General features: G+C 47.3%; 5 protein-coding genes and 1 non-coding gene across 6 annotated transcripts; 4 read left to right on the top strand and 2 right to left on the bottom strand.

The window, feature by feature from the left end:
- Positions 1-681: 681 nt before the first annotated feature.
- On the top strand, positions 682-1890 carry BDW43DRAFT_301587 (uncharacterized protein; the record flags this gene model as incomplete). Its single annotated transcript, XM_032045073.1, has 3 exons — positions 682-686; positions 1267-1441; positions 1495-1890. 3 exons carry the CDS (start codon positions 682-684, stop codon positions 1888-1890), a joined length of 576 nt encoding a protein of 191 aa, XP_031898482.1.
- Positions 1891-4322: 2432 nt separating this feature from the next.
- BDW43DRAFT_t164 lies at positions 4323-4394 on the top strand. The gene has a single exon. It is a non-coding gene; the product is annotated as a tRNA-Arg (tRNA).
- Positions 4395-4831: 437 nt separating this feature from the next.
- Positions 4832-5406, bottom strand: BDW43DRAFT_282045 (uncharacterized protein). The gene is made up of 2 exons (XM_032042583.1): positions 5176-5406; positions 4832-5105 (listed from the first exon to the last, which is right to left on the bottom strand). Exons 1-2 carry the CDS (start codon positions 5382-5384, stop codon positions 5060-5062), a joined length of 255 nt encoding a protein of 84 aa, XP_031898481.1. The 5' UTR covers positions 5385-5406; the 3' UTR covers positions 4832-5059.
- A 1283-nt stretch (positions 5407-6689) lies between these two features.
- BDW43DRAFT_312865 (uncharacterized protein) lies at positions 6690-6963 on the bottom strand (the record flags this gene model as incomplete). The annotated part of the gene is made up of 2 exons (XM_032047456.1): positions 6690-6734; positions 6805-6963. The coding sequence occupies 2 exons, from the start codon at positions 6961-6963 to the stop codon at positions 6690-6692; spliced, it is 204 nt and encodes a 67-aa protein (XP_031898480.1).
- Positions 6964-10980: 4017 nt separating this feature from the next.
- On the top strand, positions 10981-11563 carry BDW43DRAFT_135780 (uncharacterized protein). The gene has a single exon (XM_032038254.1). The coding sequence runs from the start codon at positions 11134-11136 to the stop codon at positions 11428-11430; it is 297 nt and encodes a 98-aa protein (XP_031898479.1). The 5' UTR covers positions 10981-11133; the 3' UTR covers positions 11431-11563.
- Positions 10981-13004, top strand: BDW43DRAFT_282044 (uncharacterized protein). Its single transcript, XM_032042582.1, has one exon. It carries the CDS (start codon positions 11697-11699, stop codon positions 12936-12938), a length of 1242 nt encoding a protein of 413 aa, XP_031898478.1. The 5' UTR covers positions 10981-11696; the 3' UTR covers positions 12939-13004.
- The last annotated feature ends 726 nt before the right edge of the window (positions 13005-13730 follow it).

Here is a 13730-nt window from a genome sequence, read left to right as displayed (position 1 = left end):
GAAGGAATACTGGATTTGATCGGCCCGTATGCGGCAATCATGAACAGTTGGAAGTAGAATTCGATCTTCGCTTCGCGTTCGTACGCGTAGTTGTAGTTTGCCATTGCCTTGGATCGGCACCTGCGGGGTATGGGGTAGCCCATGATGCCGATGGAGTAGCCTTGAAGGGGTGAGTATGCGGACTCGCAGATCTAGTAACCCTTCCGTGGAAACTAACCGTAAATGAAGCAGATCCAATCGCTTCACCATTAACTGTTTCATAAGGTGAGACACGTCAGCAGGCAACCCTGTGTTATCTGAAATGATGGGGAAGGGACAATACCACTGCCAGCACGAGTAGCCAGTCGTCCAGGCCCAGATGAACCTTCTGCTTGATTCTGGCAAAGAAGTGCAGTGTCACACACAGAATACACACGATAGGAAGGGCTATCCCGATGCTAGTACCTCACCGGCCGAAGCCAGACGAAACGGGAGTTTTGTCTAGTCTGTTCCGGTAGCCATGGTGAGCCTCTTTGAAGTATGCGGATGGAGGGAGGGGACATAGTAAAATCTGCAGGATTATCTGAAATAGAAGAGCCTCCCCGAGGAATTACATAGAGCTTTTATTTTTGCAGTTTGTATCTTACAACCCTATCCATTTGCATGTCAGCCATGTCTTCTGCACGCAAGGTTGATGCTGACATGCTGTATGGATATGTGTTTCGCGAATCACAACCCGCATCTTAGAGCTGGCTTTGTCTTGCTGAGAGTACAAGCAACCCGGTGTATTTTATAACCTATATGCATATTAACCCTGGTCATGAAAGGGGGTCCGAATGAGGGGCCAAAACCAGGAATGGTGAGCAGTAGAATGTCAACCTAGTCGCCAGCTTCTGCCTCATTATTTTTTTCGTTCGTGTCAGCACAAAATGGCTGGTATCCAGCCGCGTCCCAAACACCCATTCCTTTCAATCCGAACCAAAAGAGGCTGAAAATGGGCGCGATGAAGAGCAATACGAGCTTCTTCCTATCGGCCATAACAGGGAAAGGACCTGGGACCCGATCCTACGGGAGGGATATGGAAGAGGAAAAGGGAATATACTTGTGCTACTTCTTCTTTCACTCTTGCTCAGCACAGTGTTGACGCTTGGATGGGCATCCAGTCCATATGACCTGTCTAGATCCCTACAGCCCGTCTGGGCTGGCTCCAGTCTCGATGAGAAAGCAATGAAAGTGGGATTTGATATGGAAGAGACAATGTGGGTGGAATACTGAATACAGTGGCAGCAACGAGAGCGAGGTTAGTGATCTCTGGCATAATCACATCCCATGGGAAAGCGGGATCATCGCCATCGACAAGAAAGAAGCTAGTGCAACGGGATTGCCGGAATCACAGGTGTTCCCATGGGATGAGGCAAAAGGAATCTACATCATTAACGCACATCACATTCTGCATTACATCGTAAGTTGGGCACAGGGAGCTTTCTCAATATCACTGGTTTCTCACCTCTCTAGCGCAATCTATATATCTCCATCGAAGAATATCGCTGCAGCCAGACTCAGAGTGTCGCCTATCCTCATATTTTGCATTGTCTAGACAGTCCAGACAGTCTACGGGTGGAAGCAATGTGCACGGCCGACGACACGCCGCGATATATCCCTCTGCATGACGTCTCCGGACTCAAGCGTGGAGACGGACAGAAGCGAATGTGTCGCGACGGGCACCAAATGCCGGCCTTCGTAGAGGATCACGATCCCTGCTATCGGTATGTCTTTCCTCATGATAACACAGCGAATCTTGAGAGACTCAAATACTGTCCCAATAGCTCGCGGTATTTACCCATGATTCGTGAATACTTTGGCTACGGCAATGATTGGCTACCAAGTCCAGAAATGAGGGTGCTTTCATAACTTCTTCAAATAATATCAGTGATCTCTCTCCTGTCCGCGAGTTAACTTCTTTCCGATCCCACCTCATTAATCTCGTTCTTCTTTCCATTTTTCCGCGTCAGAGACAGCATTTCTTGGGTTCAATGACGGACAGATCGGGGTTCGCATCGGCGAGGGCCTCGGGTTGCGGTATTGGTTTTGCTATTGCAGCGCCGACCATCAAGTCCAACACATAGTAGAGGATATACATTTTGTTTGGTTTCTACGAACATAAGCGTATGACTTCGAAGTGTGCCAAGTAGATGAGGAGGGCATCAAACCTGAGTAAAATGCTTTATAGGGATGTGTGATGTGCAGTGAAGAGCGATATCCCCCCGTGAGGCTGTGCGTACAAATTCCTTCTACTATATATGTCTACACATGCGTGTACCTTGATTAACTTATGGATCCCGCTTTTCCATGCTCGCTTTGGTGTCAGATGACCATCTATGCAAAGGTTCGAATGGTGGTACTTCAAGCAAGGATCGTCACCACCACTCTCCTTTCTTAGGCGCGATGGTTATTATCCTTACTATAATATATTTTAATATTCTTCCCACTTCCCCGTATCAGCTTATTAGCTCACTTTTCCATTCGACTGGTCCCTAATGTCACCCCAGTTAGGGCATTCTCCCTCATTCTTTGTTTACTAATAATAACCCCACTGAGTATCCGTCCTGTCATTCACCCTCTACCAACCCAATAATGCACGGAAGGTGGGTATCATCCTGTCAATACCAGGCCGAGCCTTGTCCTCCAGGCACTCCTTCACCCACCTATCGTTCAAAAGTGAACCGGTGCCTAAATGCCTCACATTGATAATCCACTTCTCTTGTCCTCATTTTACTTCTCACTATCCCCCATTCCTTACCATCAGCCTGAGGAATGAACGCAAATCTATCCTCTCTTATAGCCGAACATCATGGACTCGGTTGTGGATGCCCTGATCACTAATAGAGGACCTGCCGGTCTCACAGCAGCCCTCACTCTAGCCCGCCAGCTCCACACAGCTGTTGTCTTTGACAACAACAGCTATCGCAATGCGAATTCAACCTACATGCACATGATTCCCACCTGAGGGCACTGGCACCCGGCGGAGGTCCGTGCCCAAGCGCGCAAGGAAATTCTCACCCATTACTCGACCATTCAGGTTGAGGATGTAGACCTCGTCAAGGCCGAGAAGACAACTGACGGGCTATTCCAACTAACAGATTCCAACGGCGTGACCTGGAATAGGAGAAAATTGATCGTCACCACAGGCTCGGAGAATGTGTTCCCTGACATCCCCAGGTACGCAGACGCGTGGGGAAGCGTATGTAAGAAACATACAACCATCCCTCTACGACAATCCAACTAAGGCCCTTGTAGCTTCCACTGCCTTTTCTGTAAAGGTTATGAGGACCGCGGCGCTAAGAGTGTCGGTGTTCTCGCTGTACTAGCTACTATGCCCCTTAGCACTCGATCCCGGAGGCCTCTACCAGCCTCGAGACTTCGCAGTATGACTTTTCTACACCCTTCTCTAGTATCAACATAATCCTACTGAACTGTCTTACTCGCTCGATGCTACAATCAACCAATTCTTCTCTGAGCGTACCATCACTCGAGAGGCGACCGTACTGCAGTTCAGCTAGCTCGTAACCCCGTGGAGCCTATTCCTCCTCAGGGAGCATTCAGCTACACGGTAGCAGTTGAGGAGCTACTAGGGCAGTTCCAAGCACCCGAGTCTCCCTTGGATACAAATAAACTGGATCTTGCTCGGATAATCTACGATACCATGGTGCCCCCGGGTGTGAAGAGCGGTGTTCTCGGTCCATCACAATCACTCACCAACTATGTGATGGAGACTTTCACCAGAATCACCCACATCGAAAAGGCTTTGATGACCCTTCACTCAACCCCACGGGAAAAGCAGCCTATATCAGGCTTTGCAAGGTGCTTTACTTACCCAACTCACCCAGAGACTATTGACAATCACCGAACACTTCTCCCAGATTCTTCGCCAACTCATGGCAAAATTAGCTTACAGAGCCACATCATTCCGAGCTCTCCTTACCAGATCTCCAGGATAAACCTGATAATCTATCACGACACCTTCCTTCGCATTTTACCAGCACCATTCCCAAAACCCGCGACGGGTTCCTGCTTCTCTTTGTCCCGACGTATCCACTAGTTTTAATCCACGGCGACCTATGTAAAATGACATCATGGTCGGCCCTGACGCAGGACGTATCGCCGGCATGAGAGATTTACGCATTTAGTTCATTGTACTTGTTATTCTCATGCTCTATTATCTAGTATGGACATTTAAAAGGATTATGACACCCCTGGGACTATGGATCTCTACTTGGCAGGTCAGCTTAAGAGCATGATAGCCCTGGCTTATATTGGCAATAGAAGGATAGGGTTTCCAACAAGGCCGGCTGGCCCAATGGTAAGGCGCTTGACTACGGATCAAGAGATTGCAGGTTCGAATCCTGCGTCGGTCAACTTTTTTTACTCTTTTTCGTTGTTTATTTGGTTCGTCTAGAGGGATCCACCCCGTGTCTATGAAGCCCTACCAGTTCAGAATTAGCGACGCATTCTTGATGTTTTACATGGTACAAACTCGAGATGTGCTCGTCACTCTCTGTCACATTACATCGACTCGTATTTGTCACATTCTCTACTTGGCCTCTATGACATCTAGTATTAGCAGGCTTAACGCGGCACCTATAATCCGATGTTTTATCTTGATCTAAATGAAGCCATGATCCGCGCGTAACCGATAGGCTATCTGTTAGGCGCACCTTACAGCGCCTGCGGGTGATATAGTAGCACGTGCGGGTCACGTGCTACCCGCTGCGGTAAAATCTTTACCGCACCCCAATGGCTTCAGAAACCAGTGATCAACCTCTGTGTATGGTAGTAGATCGTTCAATAGAAACCCAGTCCTCTGCTCCTGCCACCTGCGGCGCCGTAGCACGTTATTCCCCTACTACCTGCGGCTCTCTGAGCTGCAATTAACACTATCCCTCTACTTTTCCTACCTTGCTTTTTTTCAATTTACCCTCTTTGACCTCATTACATCTCTCCTCGCAGAACGGCCTATCACTACCTTGAACTGCGGGATACGTGCCACGAGGGCTGTTACCCTGACACAATTTCTCAAGCTCTACTCCATAGGGGCTTGTTGGGGTATCCTGGACTTATCTCGGCGGGTAAGGCGCACCCAATTTAACAAGCAGGGATGGTCAGTAATTCTAAAAGTCATGTACCATTATTGTTCAGGCACTTGCAGTGAGGACCCCGAGTATCTGATAGTTGGTTGAGATAGCAAGCCAATGCCAATGAGATGGACTTTCACCGATGGAGAGGCCCCGAGAATGAATCGTACAGATGAGTGAGGGCTCAAAGAAGGTGGAGGAAAAGATCAGGGAGCAAAAACAAGAACAAGAAAGGAAAAGTAGATGCTCCTCCGCAACGATCCCTACATTCATGACACGCTGCTGCACAATGTCCGAACGCCTTCGGAATCGATTTAAAATTTTACCTAAGCCTAAAAATAGAATAGAAGGATGACGCATACCAGATTCCGTTCACATGCTGTCCTCCATCTCCCCGGAAGTACGGGAACAAACTCGTCCATATCACGTAGCCTGGAACTGGACACACGATAAGAAGAGTGAGGAAGTGCTGCTACAAAAGCCGTACTTAAGCCGTGCTTTTAAGAAGTAACAAATGTTTGCAACAGCAGGCTCACCCCTTATACAGCTATCTATCTTACCTACTACTTCTACAAGAAATATTCAGTCAAATCAAGGCTTGAAACTAAAAGCACATGACAGAAATGCCGAAATGTAGTCTAATATCCCTAAATTCACTGGGGCATCTCACGGATTCACACAACGTGATTTCAATTGCAGCATTCAACTCTTTCATTGGAAGCAGCGAGAGTTTTGCTAGCGCAATGCGTCTTAGCAGCCACTAAGGTGGAACCTGGAAGCACCAAGATATAGATCTTCCAGGAACCTTAGTTGATTCTCCAAGTACCGGCTTCTTGATTTCGTTTAGTACAAACCTGCATTACAGGTACATGCTATGCGCGTCCAGTTTTTGATCTTGATGTTGTCGTAAGATTTACCAGGTATTGACGGAATATCGATAGAGTATACCATCCAAGCCCAGCGCTTTCCTAAGAAACCAAGGGACAGAATAGAGATTTCTGATAGGCAAGGGGAAGACTAAGTATTTTAGGGGTCTGTGGTCGTATTAAGCTATATCCTTCTTATGCTTCTTTCGTATGACCCGGGTTGATGGAGAGGGTAGAGGGTGAACAATTTACCAGACCCAGCGGAATTATCAAAAAGGGTGTCCGTGCTATCTGCGTTATGCCATCTTAGATACTATTCTAAGAGATTTTATATGGGGAAAGGTTGACGAGGAAACGATTGAGTTTAACCACAAGCCCTAATCCGGAGATCAACTCCAACCAGGGGACTTTTACTGACCCATCATTCAAAGATAAGTTGAACCGACAAGTACACTCGGTCCCTTCTACTGCTCGTGTACCATACAATCAACCATGGATCTATCTCAGAATATCGTTTGAAACCCTCCCATTTGGGCTACAGTAAAGGAAACCTATTTCACACGGGGATATCGGGGGAAATCCCCGCACCAAGGCTAATTACAAAATTAACATTCTCATGGCGTCAAAAGTATCCTGTTACTGGCCCGCAAACTCCAGGAAATTGTAAGTATCATCTCGGACTAATGCGACCGTGAGGCTTGACATGCCCTTATTACCAGACATCGGCGTTGCGCTTGCAAGGGTCACGGAAAGCACACTTCACGGGTTGTTAGTCGCTAACTGAGTCTACCACTGCCAGTCAAAAGAGATAGACAAAAAAGACTTACAACTCCAGGAGCTCCTGGAACACCGGGACGACAAGAGACACACGTGAGGCCTTCATCACAGAAGGCACCGGGGTAGGGGGCACAAATCTCACCCGGTCCACGCTGGGCAAGAACCAGTGCGGGAGCACATGTGGCAATCAGGAGGGCGAGAAGATGCATCTTGTGTTATGATAGAGGGATTGTATTTGTATAGAACTGGTAGGGTACAATTGTAGTTGATGGGCTGGGAATAAAGGGACAGTTTTGAGGTCTTGCAAGAGCATTTATAGCCACTGGGTCTTGCGTACTGATGTCATGACTATATTGAAGTTTGCTGTTTGCGGCCGCTAGCTTTGAAATCTGAATCTAGCTGAGCCTGGATGCTGTTCTGACCTCATGACCCTCCGTACATACATCTTTGAACGTAACGCATGGAAAGTGTGAAAACAAAATGTTACGAATAGTGGCAAGTACCAAACTCTCTAGCCTTGTCCCAAGGCCTTGAGCTTTACCTTTCCTTAAGATTATTGCGAAGAGATCTAGAAGGAGAATGAATCATCGATTTAGGGTTCTTGACACCGGAGAAGCCGAGAGGTTAGCATACCGGGAAAACCTTAAAAGGTCGGACCCGATCTCCGCAGCTTCCGAAACTTGTATTTTGCTTGACGACTATTTTCGGGGAAGTAGTTTACGATATGACTTCAGTGGCCGGAATACATGCCCGTCTCCCAGGTTGAATTGATGATGCGCTCTCTAGGAAAAATGGGCTTCGGCGTTCTGCCTAAAACAACATATCATGGACCCAGATCGTTAGATAGCCACCTCACGGAGCATATTCCCGAAGAGTTTTAGGATTTGGTTTGAGGATTTTGGCATACGGAATCGATTTTAACCCTCATTTCCGCTCCATTGGGCCGCACGGTTAGGAATCTACAAATCGCAAGGAGGATTCCTTAGGTAGCTCCGAACTACCTCTCTTCTGCCGCAGTGGTATACCACAGTATTGTCACTTTTCGTGAATAGATATAATGAGTTTCCATTCCGTTACACTTTCTACGGTTGGATAAACTTTGGGAAGAGGCTCAACCTCTACGTCAGTCCACAGAGAAGGAAAGTTACCATGATTACAGGCGGTCTCATGGATCGCAGATTCTGAGAGCTCTACTTCCATACTTCATGGTCCCCACTTAAAATGAAAAGTCCCGATTTCCGGTGGGGACCCTCGAGTGCTCCAGAGGTCAGCTCGCTGCCCAACTGTTCATGCTAGTGTATATCCTAGTGGCCAATGAGGATTGTATACATTAAAAATAAAGCTAGCCTGCGACAGCTTATCTACAAAGATGGGGGACGAGCCTAGTTCACGACGGATAACCTGTTATGCATCAAGCACTTGTTTCCCAAGAGCAACTCTTCGATTTACTACAACTATTGATACTCTTTTATGGGACCCTAAAGGGATTTGACCACTTCATTTGGAGCTTGGGGGTTAACTAGGGTAAATCTAGAAATCGGAAATATTGAAAGCAGAAAAACTTGAGTATACTTTTGTCTTAGAAATATATTTCCACACGCACCCCTGCTATAGACGAGTTATAAACCCCTTCAGTCAAGTAATGTTCAACTATTCACTATTATAGAGACCTATAAGGTTTCCTGTAAGCCAACAATTGCTTAAGTCGATGCTTGCTTCCGTTGGGATGCTGACAATTCAGAGTAATCAAACGTGACCTTGCGAATATGATCTTCTGTTTTTGACACTATAATTCCTAGCCTTTCAACAACAAGTACATACGACCATAGGGTGTGGACAACAGGGCTTCCCGTCCGCTCAGCCGTACTTAAGCCAGGTGTAGAACGTGGTCAACACCCAGAAAGCCCTTTTGCCTCTAAAGCAGCGGCGTGATGCTTTTAGTATGAGTGCTGGTGATATGGGTGAGGACCCCATCACCCCTGGTGATGATGGCTCACCGGTGGTGACGAGGGCTCCAGGGGGGTGACGAAGGCGAACTCAGCAGTCGACCGCGGAAGAAAACAATGATTGAGCTGCTTTTAATGGGCTCTGCGCCCTGCAGTTTGAAGAGATGCACTTGATTGTCACTGAATCCCATACAAAGTATCAATCCTCTCAGCTTCCACCCCTTTGGTCGCACGTGACATCATATGACCATGGCTTCCGAGGATGCCAAGTTACAAAAACTATCTGAGCAGCGTGCCAGTAAGCTACCTTGATCAGAAAATCTGGCTATAAATATACATATATTGGATGCAGCTAGCATCATCTCCACTGCTCATGACCTACACTCACTCTTAACACTGTCAATCTGTTGTGATCTCAGGGGAAAGATGGGCAGGATGAGGCTGTATCAGCTACACGTACGTAGCCTACTGAGGACCGGATGCCATTCTGATAGGTGCTTAATTCTATGGACGACTATATCAACTATCTTGACTTCTTCTCCTTCTAATGGGTAAAGCCTTCAGGGGCACAAGAGTTGGTGATCCGGCCAAGCCGCTAGGCGATCACGTGTCTCCTATAGATTCATATCACTTCTGGAATTTCTTAAGCATTGGTTCCAATCCCAGCCAAGAGACTTGATACTAATATCAGACTTTATTCTTGGACAACCCTGGAGTATAGTGCCTGAACTATGCAGAAAAAATTTATTAGTACCTGCCACCAATGGAGCTAACGGGGATATGTTGTCAGCTGGCCTGTTGCCTTTGCTTAGACCTAGATCCGATGTTTGAAGGTTTGGTTAGTATCAAACGATACTTGATTCAACGCACAGAAGATAAACGGTCGTCCATGTTATAATCATGAGCTAGTAGCTTTGTATTCTTATTTATCATGCAGCGGTCACAAACCCTCTAAAAGAAGTCTCTGTGCGAGGGCTTTGAAATATGAGTTTAAGAAGCACTCAAGATAGCAAAACCCCTGCATACTGCGCAAGACTGTATGAGAGCTGACAGCTATCGAATGTCTGATATCCCGAAGCTTTGTCAGGACACTACTAACATCACACAACACCCGGCCATTGTGAACCAGATCATCTGCTAATGGTTCCACCACTTCAAGGATCCCCATTATATCAGGCTGGCGAGATTGGATACCATCTATCATGAAGTTAAGGGTTTCAATGTCATGGTGGTATTATGACTTCGAAACCTGTTAGCGTAGTTATGGAAATGTAAAGCAGGTGTCCCTGAACTCACATCAAGTTGGCCAGTTTTTGCGAGCAGAGTAATATTGAACTTCGTCCTAAACTATCGGCCAGAAGTGACCATCCCTTTCCATATATTTTGCATTCGTGGAACCTAGCCCGTAGTGCTGATTTCCCTGTGTCATCCAGGGAATCCCAGTTTCTATGGTGGCTCTGCAAAATGTTATCGATGACCACAGATGAGTCACTGCGACCAACTCCCTGGAAAGCTTTGCGCTTCTTCTTCGAGGCTTTTCCAGACTCGCAGGTCTTCACATACTCATGGTGGAGCCTGATAGTCCTATAGATTCGAATTGATGACACTCATCATCTTCCCTTTCATATCTCACACAGGGGGATATCGGAGTTGAATGCCAGTCGTTGACTAGTTCGACGACCAAGCGTTCCGTTGGTTTCCAGGAATAAATACAAGGCATGAGTCCTTGCAGATGTAAATAGTGCACATCTCTTCATGTTCCCGCCCCAGTTAGAACCTCTTAGCAATTTCTTCCCATCCAGACCTGGTCCATTGGCTGAATCAGCTTCTGGCTGTGACAATTTAAAGTTTTAGTCTGTACTCTGTAGAATGACTAGCAGACTTTTTCTAAGCTGCTAAGCAAATTAAGGGAATAACACTTATACCCAGTCATTGATGTGAATCCTTCACAGTCTATCTAGTTACATTAATCCACTTTCTATATCTTTATATTTGTCTAAGCATACACTGAGGTTATTAAGAATATTAATATCTACATTAAATTAGCCTCGCTATCTGATCATTAATATATTACTTAGTGAGGTTAGGGGCTAGTGGGCTACTGACTACTGTAGTGAATATAACTTCATCTCACTTCCTATTACCGTTCTCTCACCTCTCTGAGCTCATAATGACACCCACTTGAACACCTAACTTTTAGGCATCAGTTCAAATACCCCCTTTCTCCCATCCCCATCCTGCTTCTTTCTTCCTTCTTCACCTCCCCGATCATCATCACTTCCGTCGTCTCGCAATCTTCGAACTTGGAATAGAGCATACTGAGTGCTGAGCTGAGGCCCCCGCAATCAACATTCGGTAATTCGAAAGAAGCTAGCACTTGGACCTCTCTATCACACTTCACCTAGCAGGGTACCCAAATATCTCAAGTTCACAATGACAGATACGATTCGCCCTGATAGTATCGCGGATTTCAATGCAGTTGGCCGCACGACAGGAACAAAAGCGGACCTGGCGGGCATGGAATTCTTGATCCACTGCCCCCCCGACCTCCCTCCAAGAAGCCGGATCGTTTCGCTTTGTGGAATTACGGACTGGGGCGATGGTGCCAGCCCCCAAAAAGATGGGTGGTTCATATCGGACTTTTACCTCTTTCACCATCTCCTACGCCCTCGTGGTAAATTCGTCTCTTTCCTTGGTGATTGCTCTCTTTTACATATGAAACTTAGCTGACTAAAAGCTCCCCAGATCCTCTATCAACTAACCAGATCTGGTTGACCTCAGAGAGCCCCGACGATTTGGTCCGAAAATATACAGAATATGCACACGGGGATCCCCACGGGGAGAGACGAGTCGTCTTAGAGACACAGTTGTTGGATGAAATCTCCTCTGCGGGGAACTTGCGTGTTGTCGCCAGAAAGGACCTCCTTGAGAGATTTCTCAACACCGTTCGCGAACAGGCCCTGATTGCGGAACGCCAAAGCGAACAGCTAGTTATTATGATATTCGGCCATGGAGATGCCGTGACCTCTGGGGTCCTCGTTGGCGACGAAGGAGACTCTGAGAACACTCCGCGACTCTTCATGCGAAACATCAGCAGATTGCTTCCCAGCGATTTGTCAGTAACTCTGCTGATAACATCCTGCTATTCTGGAGGCTGGCTCGTCTGCCCCGATCTCTCTAGATCTTCGCGATACCTCAATGTGACCGGTATTGCCGCCGCCGGAGAGGAGAAGGAATCCCACTCCTGGCCCGTTAGCAGAAGTATAGGCCGTGCAAGCGGCAGCTTGGCCGCCTCTGCCATTCTTGCGTCCCTGATCAAGGTTGAAGACGAGGTGTCACAAGAGTTGGAAGAAATCTCGCCACATCCAACATACATTGAATTTAGCCATTCAATATTTAAAACCATCAAGGCAATGCACTTTTTCGGAGAGGAACAGAGGATACACTTTAGCGCAGAAGACGACGAATGGGAGATGAATTACCAGAGTCGTCTTGGGCTCCCGCTGGCATCCTACAAGACTCGATGGGAGTCCCTCCGAGAGATCCCGGCAACCGCCCCCTCTGAAGGGGACGCAGGGGAAGCTCTTCTTCCAAGAACAGGTAATGCACGACAATGTGGACGGCTTCAGGTCCTTGCTCGAGAATACTTTGCTGCGAATCCCGGTCCAGACAATGCTGGGCCCAACGTAGCGTTTCACAACGCGCTCAGATTCATTCTGAGCGGGAGAACCGATTCCGCCAAAGAGGAACTCAGCAGATTGTTTGACATCGTGACATACAGGCTTGGCTCCATGCATGAAGCCGACTACCTCCGGACGCAAATGGAAATTGAGTTTCCTTCAATCTTTGACGTTGATATCTACGAATGGAAGAAAGCGAACTGGCTTGAATTCACTGCCCAAGACAGAGCGGAGAAAGAGCACATTCAATCGAAAATTCGTCGTCTCATACAGCAGAGGCGGCTCCTGACACACCCCATCGGGGGTGGCTTGTCATACACAAAGCCCATAAACTACCTCGCGCTTGCCCTCCTTGAGTCGGGGTTACCTTGGGAAGAAATCGACAACCGAATAAAAAATGCCAGTCTCCAGAAGGTGGCATGGTACCGTTCGGTCTACAAGGCATGGCGAGGGAAGGGTGTGGTAAAAAATGAGGCGGTCATTACCCGCCGACGGGCATTTTTGGAAACGGTTAAGAGGATGGGTTGGAAGATCACTGAGAGGAGTGAGTCATGGTGAACTAGGTTTGAGCTCACTAGGCTTGATGCTTAGTGATTTCGACTGGGGCCAAAATTTGTTGGTGCCGGAGGCAGCATTCCGGTTACACTGTAGCATGGACCATGACTGAAATGTTACCCCAGGTACTGACAGACAGCATGTGACCTGGTCACGTGCTTGTTGCTACTTCCCAAATTCAGTACCCTCTTTGTATCTTAGCTAGTCGAGTACTACGAACAGATTGAATCATACCATCGAATATCGTCTCAAGGGATACTATTCCATCGAATCCGCCCATCCAGGTCTTTTCAGTACTTTGCAGCAGTAGGAGCTGCTCTCCAAAGCAATTAATATTCAAACTCGAAATAGCAGAGAAGGTCGGGTTACTGCGATCATATCTATCAAACTATATCTTCTCCTGTTATAATCCTAGCTCTAAATCCAACCTAACTTTAGTCTGATGCGTGCCAGCGGCCAGTCGAGGCACGTCCGTTTGCTTTATTACGGATCTCCGGTCTGGCCCTTACGGAGTAGGTCTCAAATGGCGAGTGCTGCTGAGAGAGGACACAGCAGGACAGGCGTTGGGTGGGGTCACTGGGTGCGCATTATTGATGTTCAGGCAGTTCAGGTCAGCTTCAGGTGAAGACACCGAAGGGGCTGAAGGCAGGGCGGCAAGGACACTAAACCCAACGAAGCAAAAAAGCAAGAAAAACATACAACATCTAAACTACGATGTACACTTCAGCATAAGGTAAGCAGGCTCCCTCAAAAGGGTGCCCCAGCCCAACCCTTGGCCCATTTTTCAAAAGAAGG

Source organism: Aspergillus alliaceus, assembly GCF_009176365.1.
Source record: "Aspergillus alliaceus strain CBS 536.65 unplaced genomic scaffold BDW43scaffold_33, whole genome shotgun sequence".
In the NCBI taxonomy this organism is placed as follows: Eukaryota; Fungi; Ascomycota; class Eurotiomycetes; order Eurotiales; family Aspergillaceae; genus Aspergillus; species Aspergillus alliaceus.
This window is presented reverse-complemented; position numbering and strand designations above follow the sequence as displayed.

What these genes read in the sequence shown, in the direction of transcription:
- BDW43DRAFT_282045 (XM_032042583.1), bottom strand. Translation starts at nt 5,384, where the DNA reads ATGAATGTAGGGATCGTTGCGGAGGAGCATCTACTTTTCCTTTCTTGT. An exon ending in GGGGTCCTCACTGCAAGTGC is followed by an intron (nt 5,106 to 5,175) that starts CTGAACAATAAT and finishes GGTGCGCCTTAC; the next exon opens with CCGCCGAGATAAGTCCAGGA.
- BDW43DRAFT_135780 (XM_032038254.1), top strand. Translation starts at nt 11,134, where the DNA reads ATGACAGATACGATTCGCCCTGATAGTATCGCGGATTTCAATGCAGTT.
- BDW43DRAFT_282044 (XM_032042582.1), top strand. Translation starts at nt 11,697, where the DNA reads ATGATATTCGGCCATGGAGATGCCGTGACCTCTGGGGTCCTCGTTGGC.